The sequence below is a fragment of the Pan troglodytes genome, chromosome 13 (assembly GCF_028858775.2).
Source record: "Pan troglodytes isolate AG18354 chromosome 13, NHGRI_mPanTro3-v2.0_pri, whole genome shotgun sequence".
NCBI lineage: Eukaryota > Metazoa > Chordata > Mammalia > Primates > Hominidae > Pan > Pan troglodytes.
Window position 1 is genome coordinate 84,883,436 of NC_072411.2, and position 25,264 is coordinate 84,908,699.

The 25,264-nt window shown below is 38.0% G+C and overlaps 1 protein-coding gene across 1 annotated transcript in view; it reads right to left on the reverse strand.

The window, feature by feature from the left end:
• The window catches only part of FRZB (frizzled related protein), a 33,181-nt gene extending 9,850 nt beyond the window's left edge, over positions 1-23,331 (reverse strand). Inside the window, exons 1-2 of the mRNA XM_016950142.3 lie at positions 22,216-23,331; positions 14,929-14,976 (exon numbers count right to left, since the gene is read on the reverse strand). Of these exons, the coding sequence (XP_016805631.1) occupies positions 14,929-14,976; positions 22,216-22,693 (526 nt within the window). The 5' untranslated portion in view covers positions 22,694-23,331. The remainder of the gene's footprint in view (positions 1-14,928; positions 14,977-22,215) is intronic.
• Between the last annotated feature and the right edge of the window lie 1,933 nt (positions 23,332-25,264).

A 25,264-nucleotide genomic window follows, 5' to 3' on the forward strand; every position in this document is an offset into this window, starting at 1 on the left:
CTGGAAGTCAAAGCTGCAGTGGGCCAAGCTCAAGCCACTGCACTCCAGACTGGGTGACAGAGTAAGACCCCGTCTCAAAAAAAAAAAAAAAAGTTGTTTTATGTTAACATGGGGAACAATAAAAGGCAGAAGCTTTTGTTGACCACTTGTATTTTCTAATGAAAATAAATTTTATTTCCAGTTGAACTTGCCGATAATACACTTTAACATAGCAGTCCCGAAAAGAGTATCACCCTTCCTGCCAGAGAAATAAGTATCTCTACTGGGGATAGGTAGCAGCAGCAACTGTTGCTCTTGCCCATGACAGAAATGAGAATTCCTCAATACCACATACAGCTCCTTCCCTTGTTCTCCTGATAATTTTTAGCACACAATTTCTGTGAAGATCTCAGCCAATAAACAATGAGTAACATTAGTGCTTGTTGCTATTTTGACAAAAACTATTCCAAAAATAACTTTATTAGCAAAATGATTGTATTATCATTTAAAAGAGAACAAAAAGTTACCTAGTTTTTGGCATTCTGTATTTTATTCTGTATTAAAATGTTACATGTATTTTTAAAGAGATATTCTTGAGATGAGAATATTTCTGAAGATGTAAATTTTATGGTATTAGGTTTATAAATTATCCTCATCCATATATAGACTTGTGAGTTTTCTACTTAAAAATAAATATCTATCAAAAATAAGTCATGTAAATAAATTACACATTTGTAATTCTTCAGAAATTTGCATGTGCTCAAATACAAAATTTTGGCAAAAACTATAGCAACTGTCACTGAACTGAGTCTAATTTGATGTTGTTACTTACATATCTTTGCTTGGAGCATAAACAAATGGATTCCATAAAACTTTCCAGGCAGGGATTTTTAAAAATTATATTACAAAATGATTTAGTAATATTTCAAGTAGGCATTTACAAAGCTATGCATACAACTACATATACATAGCTAGACTATTACCTAACAGCTAATGAGCTAAGCAAATATTCTTGGGACTAAATTTTGCTCATCTGCAATATACTTCTTATTTCTGCTGGTCTCCAAGGTGACAATGCCATACTAAATATATATTTTAAATATTTATATGGGACAATATGTCCCAATCCCTAGCTCTTGCCATAAGCAAATTATCTGTCTAGTTCAAGTAGCTCGATAAAATAACAGTAATAAGGAGAAGCTGAGTTTATATCCACAAAGCTCAAATATGAAAGAACCTCCTCTCATTTATGCTTACTCAACCCCAAAATTCATATCTTAGGTTATTCATGAAAAGGGTATCTTAGATCAATAGATCTGAAACATAATCCTCATCTGAATTATGTTTACACACATCAACGTACACATCCCCACAAGCCCAAGAACTGTGAAATTGTGAAGAATCAGAGAGAGGTATGTTGCATGCATCAGCTGTCACCTTTTTTGTGCCTGCTACCCTAAATCAGATGTAACAGTTTATTTTTATTACCTATAGTTGATTTCTTGATACTCTTTTGGGGGGGCCTGTAGCATTACCATCATTTCTTGTTTAATTGCTAGTAATCTTCCTCTCCCAACTTCCTAATGGCACAAGTTTTTTAGAATGGAAAATGAAATCTATTATTTACTGAGCTTTGCACAAAAACCATTAGATATTGATTTTTCTGTATTTCACTGTTGAGAAGAAAAGCTTATAAATGAATTAGCATCTGCCTTGGTGCTTTATGTAAGGAAAAAAAATACTTTAAAAGTTAAAGGAGTTGGTTTTGACAAAATAGGCTAAGAAGTGACAAAGAGATCTTCAAACATGGGCAGTTTTAACATTAGCAATTCATTTACCTCAAAGCCTGGAATTAATCCAATACCTTCAATTGTGGGACAGAGTGCAGTGCTACATTTACCAGCAGCCGTGGAAAGGACAGAAAACTATTTTCAGCTTAGTTCTTCCTCACATTCCTTCCACTCCTCTTGCTTGATTTTTCTAGTGACTCTCCTAATACTAATGATCTCCTACATATCTGCTAACGAAACTGGAGACTGTTTATTTCATAGAAACATGAGTTTATCACCCTAGTAGAAAGAAATCTGAGTTTGCAAAGTTAACATGCCCAGTACTTCGCAGAAGTTAGTCTGCAGCTCAGGGGAAATGCCCCATGATACACGCAGTGCCCGAGCGGTGAACAGCCTTGCTGCCTCAGAGTAGCTTCTTATAAAGATCAAAATAGTTCAGAGGAGACAAGAATCTTAGCCTTCTTTATTCAGTTTTGCTCATACAAATATGCTCATTTATTTTTTAAAAACAAAAGGATACTAGTATTTTTGATATGATCTTAGAAGATCTAAAGAAGTCTAAGTCCCTGATACAGCTATGAAATATGATACTCACTGGACCGTCACTATTTAATGCAACCTTGTTTGAGTTCAAGCTTAAGTGTGATAAAACTTTCTAACTATCCCTGACCTTTGTTTGAAACTGAATGCTTTTGGGTCTTATCCAGAGCTGTAAGACTATAATTAACTTCATCAGATCCCCAAACTCTCATAACCTTTCATGTACCATGACTTTGGAGGACTACTATGTTTGAGTGGATATTTTTCTGTTTTTTCTAGGAAAAAAAGCCTCAGATCTGTGCTCAGGATTTATTGTCAAAAACTATGGGGAAGGAGAGAAGAAAATACAATTGTATTTGTGTTACAATTTCCTTTATAACTTTTTCAAGACTGACCTTTTCTAATCAGATCAGAGTTTAAATCATTTTAATTTTTACCAGATGCACTGTATGTCTCATATCCTGGCATTTGACCCCTGAAACCCAATTGTGCTCTTTTCCTCCATTTTAAAACACATAGGAGCAAAACACAACACATTTTAAAAGATATAAAAAATAAAATTTTATAATTTGAAGATCCAGGTCCTTAAATATGACTTTTTTACTGAGCTCTAGATCTATATTTCCAACTGCCTGTACGAGGTATCTATGAGCAGTTCCAAAATTTTTAACAGTTCCATAATTTTTAACATCTGGTAACATCCATCACACCATGAATTTGTCTTTCTTCTATAGAACTGATAGTAGTATCCTCTGACTCCATAACTCTGGTGTATCCATTCTTCTGTAAATATGAGATGAGAAAGGGAAAGAGAACTAACATTTGTTGAACCCTTTCAGTCACTTACATATGAGTTCATTCGTTCTGCAAATATTGGGCATCTGCTACATTCCAGGCTCTGTGATAGGCATGTAGGACACATGTTGGGCACCACAGACAATCCAGAAGAGGATAAAGACATTGAACAAAGAAAGTACACACAAAATAATTTGTCATATGTGATACATGACATGAAATTAAAACACAATGTATATGTATAATAAGAACATATAACTTAATGACCTAAACTAGTCTGGCCTCCAATATACTGTGAGAAAATGATATTTAAAGCTTTGGGTGAGTTGTAGTTTTCTAGGCAGGAACTGCATCTTTATATATGAGACACAGAATATGAAGTCCATAAAGGAGACTGAGAAGGAGCATCCAGTGATGTGGAAGGAAATACAGGAGAGTGTGGAATTGAAAAAGTGTCTTCCAAAATAAAAGCAGGGTAGTCCTCTGTGTCAAATGACCCTCAGAGCTAAAATGAGTTCAGAGAGAAAAGGGTCCACTAAATTCAACTGGCAACGTGATGACTGGACCCTGAGCAAAAGAGAGAATAGGACTTTGAAAGCTAGAAGACTTTATCCACTACACAAGAAGGAAAAGGAGAGAAAGGTACTGATATTGACAAGTTTATAAATTGGTTGGTGGAATAATGAGGGTGTTCTTTCCAATGGCTTTTACCTTCTCATTGAAGAATGAAGTGAAGTCATCAGCTATGGGGAATGAGGGGCTACGAAAAGCAGGATGTGGGCATGTAAGCAAAGAAAGTATAAAGCAGTTATTTCATCAAATAGAAAGGCAAACCTTATAGTGGGTAAGAATGCTTGGCCATCTTGATTATCTATTTGAATTTTCTATCTTGAATTTAAAGTGAAACCAGTCACCTCAGTTGAGTAATTTTCCCAAATAACTGGAGTTGGGATTTGCCAGATGAGTATGCAAGAGGAAGAGAAAGCAAAGAAATTGAGGGTATCTTCAAGGGTATCAGTATTGCAGTAGACCATGATATCTCACATAGACAAGAAGGCCAGAGGCTTAGCAGATAGTAAGCGGTAGCTGATGGATAGGTAATCTCAACATGGTAAAAAAAAAAAAAAAAAAAAAAAGCAGCAGTGATGATACTGCAACAAATCATCTAGAATGAAAAGAAGCAGCAAGCAAAGAATGGGATTCTTAGAATTAATACTACAATGCTAGCACCACTGCTAGCACCACTGAAAGGCCCAGAACTGCTCATGGAAGTGAGTGGCTGGGGTAGAATAGACAAGCAGGTTAGTAAAGTGAAGAAATCAGTGCACTAGATGGATCATCTACTTTATCATTGCAGCTATCAAAACAGCAGCAGGAATGGATGCCATGGTGGAACTTGCTCAGATAGCCCTTAAAACAGAAGATGGGCAATATACCACTTGGCCATTCAGGAGGTCAATTCCACTATCCTTCTAGAAACAAGGCGATGGTAAAACATCCCTAGATTCCACCCCATGGAACACATTCCCTCTTCCCAAAATTGCAAGTCATCAAATGGACACTTAATGGAAAACCGACAGGGTCTTATTGTTCCTGGGGCATTAACAAACAAACAAAACACCAGAACCCTAGAGTCCTGGTGTCAATGATGAAAGGGAAGAAAACGAACAACAACAACAACAGCACAACTCCTGCAGATTCAGAAATCAACTATATTAAACTAGGAACCATATAGAAGTCATATTGGTATTATGCTCATACAAGGGTGTACTTTTACACAATTAGAAATAAAATAAAATGATGCACAGAACTCAAAGTCTCAAAAATGCCATGGTATGCCAAAGCAGCCAGTCCCAAGTGTGTACAGTATGCTTCGATTTACGTGAAGCTGAATAACGACACCCATCTATAGCAATGAAAATCAGAACTGTGCTTGCCTCAGGGCAGAATGGGTGATAGGACACCAGACAATTTAAAGAAATGTTCTTTAGGCCGGGGTGCAGTGGCTCACGTCTGTAATCCCAGCACTTTGGGAGGCCGAGGCGGGTGGATCACGAGGTCAGGAGATCGAGACCATCCTGGCTAACACGGTGAAACCCCGTCTCTACTAAAAATACAACAAATTAGCCGGGCGTGGTGGCGGGTGCCTGTAGTCCCAGCTACTCGGGAGGCTGAGGCAGGAGAATGGCGTGAACCCAGGGGGTGGAGCTTGCAGTGAGCTGAGATCGCGCCACTGCACTGCAGCCTGGGCGACAGAGCGAGACTCCATCTCAAAATAAATAAATAAATAAATAAATAAATAAATAAATAAATAAATAAATGTTCTTTATCTTGATCTGGATGATGGTTACATAAGTATATACATTTGTCAAAATTTAAATGCAGCATACACTTAAGATTTGTAGTATTTTACTGTAAATAAATTATACCTTAATAAAGTCCTATTAACAAAAAATAAGACATTTCTTTCATTTTTTAATAAAAGGAAGTGTGTCTTGACTTAGTAACCATTCATTACCTATGTAAAACAATATTTATTTCCTACACCTATACACAGGGCAAAGAATATCATATTAAATTTTATTTTGGATTACACCGGTATATGGAAAATGTGATGAAGTTGACTGGTGAACCTAGGCGATATAACAAGGCTTTACAAAGTAAAAGTAACATTTGCTCAACTTAGCTGTAAAAACAAACCTCAAATATTGTAATAAAGGACTCAATTCACTGTAATTTGCACTTTGTAAAAGAAATTGCTTAAGACTGACAGAACTAACGCTATATTAATAAGAAAAGGAAATTCAGTTTATTCCTTTTTGTCTTTGGAAAATTTCAAATAAACTGCCTTTCACAAGTTTTCTGCATCCAAGAGTTATTCAGAATATCCAAAATATAGAAAGAGTCAATACAATTATGCTTGTTTTCCCTCATGACTTCTGAAGTGTTGTTTTGAGATAGACTCTAAAGAAGTCAATTAACAAAAAGAAAAGGGGGCTTCACAGCCTCTAGAAGACCATGTGTCCACTCAATGCCAAGTATTGAAAAGAGGTGAAAGAAAAGGGAGTGCCAGTCACCTATTTGCTCTTTCATTCCATGTCATTGGCACATATTGTGCCTGATACAAGTAAGTGTCCCTTATATTTTTTATTAATACATAATAGATGGACATATTTTCAGGGTACATTGATATTTTCATACATTCACATAATGTGTAAATATCAAGTTAGGGTAATATCCACCACATTAAACATTCCTCCTTATGCTGTGAACATGTGAATTATTGTACATATTGAAATGTACAAGTAGATTATTGTTAACTATAGTCTCCATACTGATCTATCAAACACTAGGTCTTCCTCCTAACTAACTGTATATTTGTCCTCATTAATCATCCTCTCTTCATTCCCTCCTCCACGCTACCGTTCCCAGCCTCTGGTAACCACAAATCTACTCTCCAGCTCCATGAGATTCACTTTTTTCTGTTTTTAGCTCCCATATATGAAGGAGAACGTATGATATTGGTCTTTCTGGGCTTGGCTTATTTCATTTAACATAATGACCTCCAGTTCCATTTTCCTTCGAATGACAGGATTTCACTTTTTTAAATAGCTGAACAATATGTCATTGTGCATATATACTACATTTTCTTTATTCATTCATCCACTAATCAGCACTTAGGTTGATTCTACATTTTGGCTATTGTGAATAGCACTGCAGTAAACATTGGAATACAGATATTCTTCAATGTATTAATTCCCTTTCTTTTGGATATATACCCAGTAATAAAATTGCTGGATCATATGGTAGTTCTATTTTTAGTTTTTTGAAGAACTCCCTATTGTTTTCCTTAGTGGCTATACTAATTTACATTCCCACCAACAGTATACTAGAGTTCCCCTTTTTCCACATCCTCGCCACCGTCCATTGTTCCATCTTTTTGATAAAAGCCATTCAAACTGGGGTGAGATATCTCACTGTGGTTTTGATTTGCATTTATCTGATTAGTGATGTCGAAAATTTTTTCGTATACCTGTTGGCCATTTGTAAGTCTTCTTTTGAGAAATGTCTGCTCAGATCTTTTGCCCATTTTTAGATTATTTGTTGTTTTTTGTTTTGTTTTTGCTATTGAATTGTCAGAGTTGCTTATATATTCTGGTTATTAAGCTCTTGCCAGATAGTTTGCAAATATTTTCCCTCATTCTATGGATTGTCTCTTCACTTTGTTGATTGTTTCCTTTGATGTGCAGAAGCTTTTTGGCAGGACTAATCATTACATTTCTAATGAATGGTGAGATCGGTGGACTAAAACCAAATAAAGTTTCAGTACTAGGGACTTAGAAAAGCAATGGTGTCACATACTTAAATGAGAAAGTTACAAAAGAGAAAGTTTTAATTAAACAATTACTTCAGGGCTGGGGGTGGTGGCTCACGCCTGTAATCCCAGCACTCTGGGAGGCTGAGGTGGTTGGATCACCTGAGATCAGGAGTTAGAGACCAGCCTGGCCAACATGGCGAAACCCCTTCTCTATTAAAAATACAAAAATTAGCCAGGCATGGTGGCGGGTGCCTGTAATCACAGCTACTCAGGAGGCTAAGACAGGAGAATTGCTTGAACCCAGGACATGGAGGTTGCAGTGAGCTGAGATCGTGCTATTGCACTCCAGCCTGAGCAACAGAGTGAGACTCCATCTCAAAAAAACAAAACAAAACAAAAAACAAAAAAAAAAACAACTTCAGTAATTAAATACATTATTTTTGAAGTACCCAAAGAGTACCCAGCGAAGTGTTACAGAAGGGAAATGTGGTCCTAGAGAGTAATCACAACTAGAGTCATAAAAATGATAATTCAGCCTATGTAGCTTGATGAACTCCAACAGGATGAATCCCTATGAGGAGAGAGGAACAGAAGCCAAGCACAGAGCCTCAGTGACTGTCTATAGCTGAGGGACAGGCAGAGAAGAACTAGGACAATTTGGGTAATAGCTCAAGGAGAGAAATGCTTAGGAAAGAGAACTGGTCAAAAGTATCAGTTGTTGCAAAGTAATGGGGAAAAAAATCCTATAGTTTTAAGCTACTGTAAAATCACAAAAATACTATTTGTCTATCCTTTTTTTTCCAATAAGGTGTGGAAGTTGGCTCTACAGTCAGTAAACATTTGTACCAAAGAAAAAAACCGAACTCCTTCCCAAAATTGGTAGTAAGCCAGAAGGGAGGAAAGAAGTGTAATAGAAAGAAAGAGAGGGAATGGGTCTATGCTACCCAAGCTAAGCATAAATCATGTCAGCAAAAGTGGGAGTGGCTGGGCAGGCCTGGCAGCTGCAGTCATCAGGAATCTCCAGTTGTTCAGTGGCCACCAGGCAGCTACCCAGAGGAGCTTCTCTGGAGCACCTTTGGAACAGGGCCAAGAAGAGGTTAGTGAAAACTCTGGGAGAGCATCTGACTTACACGAATGTTCCCTAATTTAAGATAAATCAGAAGGGAACTCAGATCAATACAATCTGATTTTATATTAGGAAACAGGCCCCAAGAAATAATTTGGTCACATTTATATATTTAGTGTCAGAATTTACCAACTCTATCTCCGCTCTGGAGACATTTGTGTTTTTCAAATGTGAAAGTTCATAAATTGGTCACCATCACAAAGCAGAAAATTGGAAGAATTACTTTTTGGAATTATTTTAACTAAAAAAAACCCTTTGCATTGGACCACTTGAATATCTGCTTTAATTTTCTGTGTACTGATTTGATAGATCAAGTGACTAGGTGAAATAGAACAAAAATTGTTTTCCTCCATATTACACGCTATGGAAATAAAGAGCATCTATTCCTTATTACAATAGTGAATTTGCAACAGTAAAACGTACAGCTGGATGCTGTTCAGAGTCATTATCTCAAAAAAAGAAAAAGAAAAAATTGTTAAGCTTTGAGGCAAAGAATATATTAACTAGAGTGAAAGAATTTCTTTTCCAAATTCCAGACAGAAACAGCTTGACACTTTGGAAAGAGGTCCTTATGTGGGTTACAGTGTTTTCATGCCTTCCTCATTTCCTGTTTTATCATGATCAACCTCAGCTGTTATATTTCTCCAAAGCATAAATTTTTGAGTGTGAACAAATTATATTTCCTTTTCAGAACATGTGAACATGTTAGTGTTTTTTTCACAAACAGAATGAGCTTTGGTTTTGCCTATTTGTTTTCATCACTCTCATTATGCCAGAGAACTGGAAAACATTTTTAAAAGACGAACAGTAAACACTGACTCTGAGAACACCACATTCGTTCTAGGTAGTTTTACATGTTGAACTGTTTTTTGTATATTGTTGATAGTGTTGTTGATGTGTTTTCTTTCTTTCATACATTGAAGTGCTATATTACTCTAACCATAACTTTGGAACAAATTGGTAACATATACATGTCCTTGGCCAGAAATTTTGACTCACCAATTGCAGTTTTATACAAATGAGCTTTTCAGTTCGGGTTAAGAAAACATAATAGAAGGAGTGACCCTTCAAATAGCAACATTACTGGACAGCAATGATTTCCAACTGATTTCATGATATTGAAAAACATTATCAATTATATAAAGTAACAAAACAATTCTAAAATAATTTTAATTTACTTATGTTTTTAATGGGATAAATATTTGTTGGGACACCTTTGGTAGACATTTCCTCAGATCAAACATATCACCATGATAAGATTCAGTGGAAGTCAACAGAGAAAACTGTCCCAATGTAATGAAAGTTGATATTTCAAACTTATTTACAACTTAATAAAATAAATGTTTCATTTCCACAGATAAGACACCTTATAAGGCAGGACATACTCACCAAAATCAGTGCAAAATACTAGAGGAAAGTGAAATGGAATATATGGTACTCATCGCAGCTATCATATTGTAGAAATAAATGCAGCATTAGTCATAGTAACAAAAACTGAAAACAACCCAAATATCCATGAACATTAGAACGAATAAAGTGTACCACATTCAATGATAGAATACAATATAGCACTTAAAGTGAAAAACTACTGCTATACACAGCCTAATGAAAAGCATAGGAAGTCACATGCATATACAAAAATACATACTGTAGAATTCCATTTATATAAAGTTCAAGATCAGGCAAAATGAATTTATGGTACTAGAATTCCTGGGAGTAGTTACCTTTGAAGAGAAGGGTGGGGGTAGTGACTTGGAGGCTTCTGGAGTGCTGGTAATGTTACATATCTTGGTTGCAGAGAGTGGTTACTTTGTGAAAATGCACATTTATGATTTGTGCACTTTTCTGCATGCATGTTATACTTTAATGGTTTATTTTATGGTAAGATGGAATAAGTAGATTCCATCTTGTTTCTCCCACTGAAAGCAGATCTGAAACCTGAACAGAGTGCATGAAGCAGCAACATAAGAACTCTAAAACGTAATACAAGCATAACAGGAAGACTGGGGGGAGAAAATAATACCATAAAACTGATAGTGGGCTCATCATTTTTTCCCTCTGGTATCCACCAGTCTGGTGTCAACACAGCCTGTATCGTAGAGGTAAGCATTTTGCAGATAGAGTACACTCCAGTTCTAACTCAAGAAGTGGAAAGGATCTCTAACATATCAGCCTCTTGCATTCCATTCCTCAAGGCATCCTGGGACTGTGGTAACAGCAACAGCTGCAACAAGGGAGACCCTCAGGAGCCCAAAACTTTGATGAAGGAGAGAATCTTACCCTCTGATTGGAGTACTTGTAGTTCCAAAAGACTGGGGCAAATCCCCATTACTTTGTCTCTCTCTCTCTTTCTCTGTCCTCCCACCACTTGGCCCCATAGGAAGGAGCAGTCACAAGAAGCAAATCACAGAGTAGGATAAAGCTTTCTAGCCAAAGGACCAAAACGGGGGAATTCCAAGGAACTGAAAAGTGCAAGGGAGATCAGAGAGATAAAGGAGCCTGGGAAAGGATTTTGTAAAGTTGTTTATGAACTACTGAAGTCACCCCTGGGCATGTGTGACTCTGACATAAAACAGTGTATCACAGATTTCAAAAACTGCACTGTAGGATAAAGTATTGCTCTGACCTCATACTGGCCACTGAGTGGTATACATGTGGGATAGATATGGAAGGTACTTCGAAGGCTTTGGAAATGGAACTGACATTAAAATCACAACCCACAGAAGACTAGTCAGAATTTGCAGCCTAATCCTAACTAGGTTAACTGTTGCTAAAATTAAAAAAAGAAAATCAGCATTTTCCATATAACTTTAAGTAAACAAGACCCAAAGCTTTATTGCATGATATTCAAAATGTCCAGGATTCAACCCAAAATTACTCTACACATGAAGATGTAGAGAAAAAAATGTTGACTTGAGTGGGACAAGACAATTAGGTGACACAGATGACTTTACGGTAGCTATGATTAAAATGCCTCACAAATTAAGGGTGAATACCCTTGAAATAAATGGAAAGATAGAAAGTCTTACCAAAGAAATACAAAATATAATGAAGAATCAAATGGAACTTTTAACTTTGAAAAATATACTAACAAATAAAAACTATCTGGATGTGCTTCAGAGAGTAGGAGATTGAACAAGACCAACGAAAGAGTCAATGAACTTGTCGCTAGGCCAATAGAAATTACCTAATCTAAACAAGAGAGAAAAAAGGTTAGGAGAAAAAATTAACAGAGCCTCTCTGGGGCCTGTGGAACAATATCGGAAGATCTAACATTCATATCATCATAGAAGAGACTATTGTGTAAAAAGCAAGTATTTGAAGAAATAATTCCTAAGCACTTCTCAAATTTGGCTAACATTATAAATTTATAGATTCAAGAAGCTCAGATAACCCTAAACAGGGTAAACTCAAAGGAATCAATGCCCAGACATGTAATAATTAAAGCACTAAAAACTAAAGACACAGGAAAAAAAAATCAAATGCAACCAAAGAAAACTGATGTATTACTTACAGGGAAACAATTATTTGCAAGGCTGCCAATTTCCCATGAGAAACATTGAAGCCAGAAGGAAGTGGAATATTTTTTATGTGCTAAATGTACTGCAAACCTAGAATTCTGTATGCAGTGAAAATATCCTTTAGGAATGAAGGTGAAATGAGGATATTTTCAGGTAAAGGAAAAAAGAAGTTTTTGCCAGCAGAACTGCTTTAAAACAAGTACAAAAAATACTTAAGAAAGTTCTTCAGACAGAACTTCTGTCTGAAGAACAGAAGAGAAAGAATACCAGAAGGAAGTATGGAATGTTGGAAAAGAAGGAAGAATAATAGAAATTAAAACATCTGTAAAAATACAGTAGGCTACTATTCTCCTCAAGTTGTTTAAAAGATATGTAATGGTTAAAAGAAAAAATATAAAATTATCTCATGAGGATATATATATATATCTCACATACGTGTGTGTGTGAGAGAGAGAGAGAGAGATTCAATCCAAAAGAAAGAAGAGAATGTGAATAAAAAGGAGAGGGCACAAACAGAAAATGAAACAGTAGATCTAAATACAAATATGAATAACTACATTAGCTGCAAATGGTCAAAACATACCAATCAAAAGACAAAGATCAACAGTATGGATTTTTTTAAAAAGACCCAACTATATGATGTCTACAAGAAACGTATTTAAAACACAATGACTTAAGTATGTTAAAAGTAGGATAGAAAAAGTTTCGCCCTGCAAACACTAATCAAATGACAGCTGAAATAGCTATAGCAATATCAGAAAAAATAGAATTTAGAGCAGAGAAAATTACCAAGGATAAAAGGACACTACATAATGAAAACATCAATTCACCAATAAGACATAAAAAATATTAAACAAGTATGTACCAAACAGAGCTTCAAAATACATGAAGCAAAACTGACAGACTGAAAAAAGAAATAGAAAAATCCACAATATTTGGAGACCTAATCACCCTTCTCTCAGTAATCAATAGATCTAGTAGACAGAAAATCAGCAAGAATATAAAAGAACTAAATAACAGTATTAATCAACTAAATTGAATTGACATTTAAAGGACATTCCACCCAACAGCCAAATACTCTTTTTTCTAAGTGTACATGGAACATTCACCAAGACAGATTATATCCTGGATCAGAGAATAAACCTTAATAAATCTAAAAGAACTGAAATCACACAAAGTATATTCTTCAACAGTAGAATTTGAAAAATAGCAAAGATAATAGGAAAATCCTCAAAAAGCAGCAAATTAAACAGCATAATCCCAAATGATGCACAAGTCAAAGGAAATATCAAGGAAAAATATAAAATATTTTGAACTGAAGAAAAATGAAACTATCAAAATTTGTGAGATGCAACTAAAGTCATTCTTAGATGAGTATTTATAGCATTACATTTTATTAGAAGAAAGGTCTTGGCCGGACATGGTGGCTCACGTGTGTAATCCCAGCACTCTGTAAGGCCAAGGTGGGTGGATCACCTGAGATCAAGTGTTAGAGACCAGCTGGCCAACATGGTGAAACCTTGTCTCTACTAATAATACAAAAATTAGCTGGGTGTGGTGGTGCACACCTGTAATCCTAGCTAGTTGGGAGGCTGAGGCAGAATTGCTTGAACCCAGGAAGTGGAGGTTGTGGTGAGCTGAGATTGCATCACGGCACTCCAGCCTGGGCAACAGAGCAAGACTCCATCTCAAAAAAAAAAAAAAAGTCTCAAAACACAATATAAGCTTCTACTCTAAGAAACAAAAGAAAAAGCAAAATAAACCTCTAAAGCAAGCAAGCAGAAGGAAAGAATCAATAAAATTGAAAACAGTAAAACAATAGAGAAAATGAATAAAACCAAAAGATGTTTTTTGTATCCAGAATATGTAAAGAACCCTCAGAACTCATTAAGAAAACAACCCAATTTAAAATGGGCAAAATTATTGAACATTTTACCAAAAAGAATATATGTGGATAGCAAATAAACACATGAAAATGTATTCAGCATCATTAGCCATTAGGGAAATGCAAATTAAAACCATGATGAGCTATTATTACATACCTATTAAAATGGCTAACAATAAAATATATTGATAATACCAAGGGCTCACAAGGATATAGAACAACTGGAACTCTTATACATTACTAGCACAAAATTGAACAGCCATCTTGGAAACAGTTTGGCACTTTTTTACAAAGTTAAACATATACTTACCATATAACCCAGTGATCCTATTCCTACATATTTAGCCTAGAGAAATAAAAACTTACATTCCCACAAAAACCTGTACTGGAATGTTTATAGTAGCTCTATTCGCGATTGCTCCAAACTGGAGACAACCCAAATTTCCTTGAAGGAGTGAATGGGTGAACAAATGGTCATACATCCAAGTAATAAAATATTCTGTAATAAAAAGGAATGCACCATTGATATATGCAGCAATTGGTTAAGTCTCAAAGGCATACTGTCAGTCTGTCTATACGGACAATCCAATCTCAAATAGAGAAAACTATAGTGATAAAGAAAAGATGAGTGATTGCCAGTGGATGAAGATAGGGGAAACTTGTAATTATAAAGGGATACAGCTTGAAGGAGTTTTGGGAGGTGATGGAATTGTTCTGTATCCTGATGTGGTGGTGGTTACATAAATCTCTACATAATATTAAAATTCATCTGTACCAAACTATATGTCCAAATAAAAGGCCAATTTTACTATGTGCTAATTTTAAAAATAAAATTAATATAAATGAGGGAATTTTAAAAAGTTTACTTGTAAAATGTAGGGCACAAGCTTCCCCAAGAATGACTTAAGTATCTAAATTACATCAATGACTAATCTGACCACAAATGAAAACCAGGAAGATAATGATATACTCACCACTGCTTGCCCCTCTACAGTTTCCGTTACTAGAATCCATAGGAAAATCTGAAAGGAGGTGACAGAAAAAAGAACTATAACATATTTATTTCAAGAATTCCTAAAGGTAAAAATCTAACTCAGTCACAAGTTTGATTTGGATAAGAATCCAATTGTCTAAAGGAAGTAGATTTTTATTAATGTCATGAGGTCGGCATTCTTATCATTCGTGGGTTGAGTATGGATGAGACTTATTTTTTCATGTGGTTATAAGGAAATACTCTTCTGAATACTCAACTGTGCATTAAATTTTAGAATTTAATAATTTATTTGAATTTCACAACATTTGTAAATGATAAGCATCCTATCATAATAAAGCCTATGCAAATATTAGGCACTCATCCAACACTTATGACTTGATGACAAAAAAAAAAACCAAACGCATCTTCAATAAATAGACATATCACACTGAACTGGTATATATTTAAATCCTTAGTTCCTAAACGAACACTCAGAAATCATTCTCATGTCCTTTAACTGCAGGTTAAATAATTCTTCAACAGAAAAGAAACCTACTATTCAGGGACTATTCAAGCCAGTGCAATTAATAGATGTGACAATAATTAGAAATTGCTATTGATTCTTTTTAGGATGCCATAATCCCAGAAAATAGTAATGATAAAGGTTTTCTGTGTTCTAATTAAGAAAGCAGCCTCTAATGAATAACAGTGCACCAGCGGAACACCGTGCTGAGAGATGCTGTACCTAGCAATATATCCTTATTGACACTCCAATTTAGTACTTTTATATAAGAGTTTTACATTTGTAGTAACACTTTATGCTAAACTAATTTAATGCCTCTATTTATTCTAGGAGAAAATAGTATTCTTCCTTTGTCCTTTTTGTTTATAGGTCCTATCAGGAATAAATTAAACAAGGGGTTAATACTATTTTAGGACTATAACACCCACAATTACAATTAATGAATTACTTTCCCAGGTTTAGTAATCATCAGCAAGTATTTAAAAAGCAATATCCAAGAAAAGATAGCAGTCAGCAAACAAACAGATAAGCAAGTAACAAACACTAATTCTAAAACATTTGGCTCAACTTGGGCATAAACTATTAATTACTAATACTTTCATTATATTCAAACATTTATTCATGATAAATGTACCCAAGTATTACAGTAACGTGCCAGTGGTTTTTCTATTTCTGAATAATCATGTGATAAACTACATACAAAAATAATGTCTTCATAAAGGAAGAAATTATATTGGCCCATATTTGAAATGTTTATTGTTCAAAGGTAGAAATAAGAGTGAAAAATAAAACTTTGCTTGGTGAAAGGGAATCACTTCAAAATAGCTAAGCCAAGGAGAGTGTTTTACTTCTTTCATTCTTATTCAAAGGAAAATGTTTCTACACTTTTACAAATGCTTAGAAGTCAATTGTTAGAACTGTAAGACAGAAAACAAAAATTTTCTAATAATTGATCAAAAAATTATTGTCAGAAAGTTAAACTTAGGAATTCTAACAACAAATTACCCTAAATGAAAATAGATATTATTAGTAAGGATTTTAAGCAAAATATTTGCATTTCAGAAAAAATGTCTATTGGAATATGGAGGGGAAATACTGGAGATAAGAGAGACCATTATCATCCTATGGCCATAATCCTGGTGAGAAATGCTGAGGTCCAAACTAAGAAAGTAGCATTAGAGAGGGAGGGAAGGGAATTTGAGTCAGAGTAGACCAAACAGCATGTGATACCTATTGAGTGAGGGGAATGAGGAAAAAGGTAGAATCAAGACTGCTTCCCACAGCCAGGTGTGGTGACTCACACCTGTAATCTCAGCACTGCCAGGCCAAGGCAGGCAGATCATCTGAGGTCAGGAGTTCGAGACCAGCCTGGCCAACATGGCGAAAACCCATCTCTAACAGAAATACAAAAATTAGCTGGGCGTGGTGGCATGCACCTGTAGTCCCAGCTACTCAGGAGGCTGAGACAGGAGAATTGCTTGAACCTTGGAGGCAGAGGTTGCAGTGAGCAGAGATCACGCCACTGCACTCCAGTCTGAGTGACAGAGCGAGACTGTCTCAAAAAAAAAAAAAAAAAAAAAGACTGCCTCCCAGGCCTGGACTACTAAGATATGGTGGTACCTTTCAACAATATAGAAAATACTAGAAAGAAACAAGTGCATGACTATGGGGAAATGATGAGTTCACGCTGGGGCATGCTGAGACCGAGAGACTAGGGACATGAGAATCTGGAATGTATAATCTCTACTATCTCAAAATTGCAGTGAAGTCAGAATCTCTTATCTCTTTGAATCCATTGTCTAGAAGCCACCTTTTATTCTCTTAAGCCATAGATAAGTGTACTTCAAAATACAATGAGAAAACCTTTGTTCCTTTAACTGCAATCTGCTAGGCAAAGAATAACAGATTCTCTAGAAAGTTAGGAATTACATTTCTTAAGGGAGGAAGAGTAGTGTAGAACAGGCTCTGCTTCGAATTCTCTTTTTCTTACTAGCTCTGCTAACTTGGACAGTCACTTAACTTCTCTATATGCCTTGGCTTCCTTTTCTCCAAACTGGGAATAATAGTGAATGTGCAAAATGCACTCAGGACAGCACCTAGAACATAAGTGTTGGTTGCTTTTATTGTGTTGCTAATGGTTCCTGTCCTGAGGATGACACGTCCTCTCCCCAATGACGTTGTTGTTAAACATTTATATTGTGCTTTACCGTTTATCAGTAACTTCATGTTACTATTTCTTTTGTTCTTCACAATCCCTAATGAATGTCAATGTCAAGCGACTAGTTCAGTGTACAAAATTAATGGCAAATCTAGAATTCCAACTAAGGGCCTGTAACTCTAAAACTGTGGTTTTCTCTAAATTGAGGAGATGTAGCCAATTCTTAATTATTCAAAACTATGTCTATTTGTTGGCTGTTGGTCTCCTCATTCTAGACACCAAGTAGAACTAGAAGAGCTAAATATAACCTAGTCAGTTTTGCAATTTGTAGCAACAACTATTTGAAGGTTTAGTGGGAATGAGATAAAAAGTAAATTATTAAGATTTGGAGACTACATAAGATTACATTACTCCTGATAATGGGAGTTGCTCTAAATAAAGTTAAATACTACTAACGTAACACTGAGATACTCTTCCCTAACCCATCCAGAGTGCCTTTCAGTATTTTACACAATGAAGGATCCTCAGAAGCATGTTTTCCCTTTAATTCTAATCTAAAATTTCCATTTCTCCTTTCCATTTTCCTCCTCATATCACACTAAATAATTCTTCCTTCTTGGTACTTGGCCCCTCAAATATTTGTAGACCAGGGCTAAAGAAAAGACTGCCTGTTTCTCTGAGAGTGGAGAAATGATTAAATGGCAGCTCCTGCATATGAAAGTTGGCACAGCTCATGCCAGGAGAGAGAAGGCCTGCAGAAACATGTTGAGCAAGAGCTGGGGAGAAAAGTTAACACTGCCCCAGAAGCCAGCACTGACTGAGGAATGATTATAAAGCCCTTGGCACGGCAAACTGTAGGTGTTGTGGAAATAGCTGTGAAATATCATACCATAAATTTTCTTAACTGCTTGATTCCTGGGTTTCTGAGATAAATTATTTGTAATTAACTCCTCCACCAGACTCATTCTTTTTTCTGTTGCTCCCAAGGGGATCTGCTCTTGAGCCTGAGGTCTAGGTCAATTTGTATAAAAGGAAATACTAACTTTATATATTTAGAAGAAATAAGATTTGTTTTTCCAGTTAGGTACCAGTGTAAAGCTTTTTTGTTTTGTTTTTCCCCAGAGATGAACTAATAAAAGTTCTAGGCTGCATCTGCATTTACCAACATAACCATTTCAAAAACAAAATAGAAAATGTTAGTCAATTTGTTTTAACAGTGATAATAGTAAAACAGCAGCAGCACTTTTTTCAGTGCTTACTAAGTACTAAAGCAATGCTTTATATGCTGTTTAATTTCTTTTCTTTTCTTTTCTTTTTGAAACACAGTCTGGCTCTGTCGCTCAGTCTGGAGTGCAGTGGCGCCATCTCAGGTCACTGCAACCTCCGCCTCCGGAGTTCAAGTGAGTCTCTTGCCTCAGTTTCCTGGAGTAGCTGGGACTACAGGCATGCACCACCATCCCAGGCTAATTTTTGTATTTTTAGTAGAGACAGGGTTTCACCATGTTGGCCAAGCTGGTCTCCAACTCCTGACCTCAAGTGATCCACCCGCCTCGGCCTCCCAAAGTGCTGAGATTACAGGAGTGAGCCACTGCACCAGCTTTAATTTCATCTTTACCATGCCCTTGGGATGTAGATAGTTTTGTCGTAATTTTACAGATAAGAAAACTTTGAATTACAGAGGTCACATAATTTTCCTATAACAATAGTTGATGTCGGGGCAGAGTCATTCACACCTGGTCTGCCCCACTCCAAGCCTATCCTCTTTACTCACCACACAATATTAAAGATTTGACTGAATGTCATCACTAACTTGCTGAATGACTCAATTGAGCTGAGTTTTCAGATAATCAGTTGTACATGTAGTCACACAAAGTTACGCAAATATAAAACGTGTAAGATGAATAATAATGGTCAGGATGGAACCCGTTCTTTTCAAAAATATGTTTACCCTTAGTATTTTGAAAGCAAAAAGTAGTTTCAAACATTACTGCATTTCAGTAAGACTGCTTTGTAAAAGGTCCTAAGCTTGTTTGTGGAGTCATGATATACTATGAGAGAACAGATCCCCATGAATGGGTAGGATTTGAAAATCCTCTTGGCATCAGAAGAATGTGAAAGATTGTCCTATTTTATTCAGGGAGACCTCATTTTTATATCTAGTTGGACAGATACTAGTCAAAAGACACAGGGATTCTGTTTATACCCAGTTGAACAAGAAAAAAACCTTGCTTTGTGAACTATCACTTCCCACTGAACCAAAGAGTATATTGGATATTGCAAGGTAAATTACACTGGCCACATGTGGTAGTTCCTAAGTAATTCCAGGTGTCTGACAGTTTGACCCAGCATAGGGAATGTAATTTTCAACAAGCTGGCCCTGGAAGCCAGGAGACCCTTCAGGCTACAATCTACACACTTCATTCCCAATTTCCACCTCCCCCCACCTTTGAGCTCCCCTTGCCATCATAGCCTCTGGTTCACACTGAAGCTTATGGAAGGGAGCAGGGATGCCATCACTAACTATGATTCCAACTACCACCTATTTTTCTAGCAAGGATGCTGCCAGTAAAGCAAATACTCTGGCATTTTAAAGAAGCTTAGAAATCAGGTCCCATGAACTGACAAATTGTTTCCATGCATGTCCTATTTGAGTGCTTCAATGAGGCAACTGTTTCCATGTTTGTTCCACAGTGATTGGTAACTCAGGGACACTTAATGAAACTGCTTCCCATCCATATTGACTATGGCTTTTTGAGAGCCATTAACCTTGCCAAACCTCACTCACTCTAGGTCCACCTCTAAGGGAGGTTTAAGAGCAAGTTTTGTGCTTTACGGGGAAGAATGCATTTCAGCCTGAACCACTGCCACCTCATTCCTAGCCCTTGGCCTGAGAGGAGCACCTGCATTTAACTGATTCTAAGTGCCTGGCAAACCAGAGCGGCAACTGCACTGAGCACTTTCAGACTCTGCAGTCTGTGACTTTAGTGAGTACGAAGCCTCAAGCATGCTCTTTTAGCAAAGATTAATAACGAATACGTTTCTGTGATGATTTTGCACAACTAGCTTTTGGTTCTTGATTAAAATCAAGAAGACAATAGGTATATTCAAAAAGTGATAAACTAAGTGAGGTCACCATTAAAAAGTTCTTGAAATTCTTCTGTTTATTTTTTTTCCTTCAGCTATTTTTACAATTACTTCTCCTTCTCTCACTTTGTTAAATGAGTCAACGTGCACAGAAGGTAATTTTTCCAAATCAATTTCCTGATAACTAAGAATTACTACCTGGAAATGGACTGGGGACATGCGCCTAGACTGTGCAAGTTGAAAGAGGAAGGAAAGTTGATGCCCAAGAAATAAACAGATGGAGGCAACCAAGTCAACGCATCTAAGAACAGAGTTGTTGGGGGGTGGGGTGGGGGTGGTATGAAAGAGGACCACTCATGAAAGAAATTGCCTTCTTTATAAAATATATGAAGGGTAAAATTTGAGGTTGGGTTAGTAGGTAGAAGTAATACTGAGTTAGAATTAAATGGACCATAATGAAGTAGGTTTAGTTGGGGTCTTAAAGTTACAAATGTCATAATTAGACTAAACACTAGTGAGAAAACAACTTGTGATTGACTCCATTAAATTTAGAGCTGCAATAAAGTTTTATGGTAGGGAAAGACTGAAATGACTGTGGTTGGTGCACACACGGAAAAGGAGCATGAAATAAGGTATTAAAGACAATTTTTTTTTTCAAAATATGAGAGTGGAATAAGGGGTGAGATTTAAAATAACATTACGTGAGTGTATGATAACACGCCTTAAATATAACTCCTTTCATCTGTATGCCACTTATAAAATGACTTGAAGGCATGTGGGCATGTGAAAAGAGCTCAGTAATTTCAGTCTGCCAGCTCTATGGCAAGCCACAGAAGCTAATTAACAGTGCATAGCAATGTTTCACAGTTGTTTCATTCTGGAATGGAAGAACAATTTATCTCATTGAAAGGAGGCGGAAATTTAAGGTGAAGGTAATTGCTCAAATTGGATCTTGAGCAAACACATACCCCTAACATCTGTGGGTTAGAGTAAGGTTATTGAAATTATCTTGGCATTTTTAATTAGAAGAAAATGGGGCTTCAGTTTTCTGTTTCCTCCACACAATCTTAACAAGCATCTAAGACACTAAAGATAAAGAAACCTGATGACTGAGATTGCCTGAGAATCAGCAAAGAAAACCCAATGATTATAAACACATTTTAAAAGAAAAAGAGCATCACTTTACAAAATGTGGCTACTTGCACATGTAAGGAGTTGAAGTGAAGGATTTCTGTGGAGTAGAAGTGTGATGGGTTTGGAATGCATGGATTGTTTTAGAAAGATCGCCTATTGGAACGGAGTGCCAGAGTGCATCAGTTTGGAAGGTGATAAGGTGAGGGTTTTTTTGTTTTCGTTTTTGAAAAAAGAAGAAAGAAGAAGAAGGGTCTTTGATAGAGGAGCAGTTATGGGAGAGATTAAGTGATCCGAAGAGAAAAAAATTAGAGAGTAAAGGCTAGTAACAAGGACTCCAAGAATTGAGGAGGCTGTAGGGTAAGGGAAGGGTGGGCCGTGTCAAAACTCACCAGCTCCGTCCGCAGTAACGATGGCCTCGGGAGAGATGCACACGCCCCTGTCGTACACTGGCAGCTCCTCGCAGGCCAGGTTCTCCGGCCACGAGTGGCGGTACTTGATGAGTATGGGCTCACAGCCCTGCCGGGCCCGCTCGCACACAGACTTACAGGGCTTGATGGGCTCGTGCTGGAAGTCAATGGTGCAGATGGGCGCGTACATGGCACAGAGGAAGAAGAGCAGATCGGGGCTGCAGTGGGTGCCCAGCAGACCTTCGAACTGCTCGATGGCCAGGATGGCGTTGGCCTGAGTGCTGTGGTGCAGGTGGTTGGGCATCTTAGTCATGTTCCAGGGCAGGGACTTGCACAGGGGGATGCGGACGGGCTCACAGGCTGCAGCCCGAGCCCCGGGCACCCGGAGCAGGCAGAGAGCAGCCAGGGCAAGCAGCCCGGCCCGCAGCAGCAGCATCCCTCCCGGGCTGCCGCACACCATGATCCCGGCAGGATGGGGCAGGGTGCAGCCGCGCAGTGGACGCCAAAAGGCCCGCTCCGCCGTCTCCGCCTCCCCCGCTGCAAGTGGACACAAGGATCTGGGAGCTTCTCCTCCCCCGGCAATCACCGCTTCCTTGGATCAAATTCCCCCAATGGGGTCCCACGAGCTTTACCGAGCTCCAGCCACCGCCCCTGCCGCCCAGGCTGCTCTTTCCCAACGTCTAAGCCTTCGGAGGCAGCAACATCTATTTATTCCTCTCCCTCTGGCAGAAGCATCAGACTTCGCAGATCAGTCAGATAAGAGGGACACGAGAGGAGGCGAGGAAGACATAAAAACAAAAGTAGAATTCAGCTGAGAGCTAGTTGGAGCTCTGGGGTGTCTCCTCCCCTAGATCACGCACACGAAAAGATGCTAAAGAAAGCATTAAATTCCCCAAAGTGAGGAGGACAGAGGGGTTGGGGGGAAGGAGGGAGGAAAAGCTCCTAATGGGAGAGAAGGGTGCAGTAAGAGTTTACAAGTCCTGTGTGGGCTAAGAGCTGCGGCCGCCGCTGCGGCTGCGACCCTGGCTGGCAGGAGGGACGCTCAGGAGGAGCCTCGCCGGGACGTCTGTGCCTCTGCCCGGACGGCTCTGCACTTTCCTACCTCCCGCCCGAGAGGGAGCTCCGCCCCTGGGGCAGTCTCTGCCCTCCAGTGCCGGCTGCTCTTCCCGAGAATGGAGTGGGGGCTCGGGGAAGAGAAGGCCTGGGGGTCGCAGGCGGTGGGGTGCGAAGCCGTGCGAGTGCGAGACCCCAAGACAGCGCCGAGTCGAGCGCGCCCTCACACTAGGGAACCCGTCTTTGGCCCCAGAAACGAGCCCCTAGCCCCTCACTGAAGAGCCCACCCCAATTCCCTACGGAAAAGTCCCCCTAGTTCCCCACTTGGGAACCCACCCGAGACCCTCCTTCCTGGAGGTATTTCCTTTCAGCAAACTACAGCTTGTCCTCTGCAATCACTGGCTCTGCACAAAGTCAGACCTGGTGGGGGGAAAGGCTTAAGCAATGTCACTTTGTCCAAGTAGCGGAAAACACAGACCCCTGCGAGCAACGGTGGAGCCATATCAACCCAGAGCTAGTGACTACAGAGGTCTCCATTTTCAATACCTGCGGGGGAGGAGGTGGGGGGAGGATTGCCTTTCAAAAAAAGAAAAAGAGAGAGAGAGAAACAAAGAAATGCTGTTCATGATTACAAATAGGCCACCAGAAGCAAGGAACAGGGGTTTTTTCCTTCTATTCCCGCCCCCCGACCTAGTGGAATTAGAACTTTTGAGCTTTGCTCCTTAAGGGTTAACGTGGAAACTAACAGCTCTAATACACTTGGACTTTTTTTTTCTGATTTTGCTCACGGATAACATGGCAGATATTATTTGTTATTCTCAGCAACAATTCTGCCCGACACTTAAAAAAAAAAGTGTAGGAAAACGACATCACGCAGGTAATAATGATGATTATAACAACAATCAAACCCTTTCCATCCAGATGAGTTCAATCTGGAGGAGAAAATGGAAAACAGATCCCCTCCTGATCTGCTTCTTCCACTAATGAGCTCCCTCTTCCCCCCACCCCCGCCCCACCCTACCCTTTCAGCTTATATTATAAATGGAATGACCTGCAGAGGCCTTCACACTATGCCCTCTCAATGGGAAATCACTGAGCAAAAGGATTGCCGAATGTCAGAAAACACAACCTTCATTGAGAGGAGAAGGAAACAAAACCTGAAACAAAACAGGAAGTCACCTCTGCTCTGCATCACTGAAATATTTCTCTGCTTTAATTTAGCCATCTCTCACCGTCCATAACAAGCAGAGAAATATGTCCCCACTTCAGAGCACATAGTGAGATGCTCATTTTCATTCCCTAGAGTGACTTGACAGCACTTATAAAATGTCAACGCTAACTTGAGTTATGGAATTTTATATCTAAAATGATCATAAACAGCAGTTTGTGACTGCTGTAAATTTTTTTGGAAGGAAGTTTGTTCCACTTATGGTGGCGGGGGCGGGGAACACCAGATGGTAGACAGGGAGTCAGTTAGTATACAAACTTTGCCTGGTCTACAATTATCTAGTGTCACGTAAGAGAACAAATTCAAAAATTGTACAAACGAATTTAAAATGATTTATCAAGTAAAATTTAGAGGAAAAACAACTTTAAAAGACAGTCAACATTAGAACATTTTGGGGCTATTTTGTATAAGAAAAATATAGCTGAGATTTTCAATAATTAGAAGAAAAAACATCAGGAGTAGATGTAGTAGATTATTTGCTAAATACATTTTTCTGTTCATCTTAAGTCTTACAGTGTGAGAAGAAATGTGCCAATAGTTTTAAAGGTTCTACAACTATTTGAAACAAAGTCTGTTTTCCTTCCCCTGCACAAAAGTCAGCTATCTTCTTTGTCTAATAGGTCCTCTTACAACTTTAATCCAAATTTGTTTTTATAAAAGCCCAAAATAAATGTCACTGTCTTGAGGAAGCCCTTTTGAGTACCTTGTCTAGTTGTGTTCATTTTTCTGGTTAGTTACCCTTGAACAGTG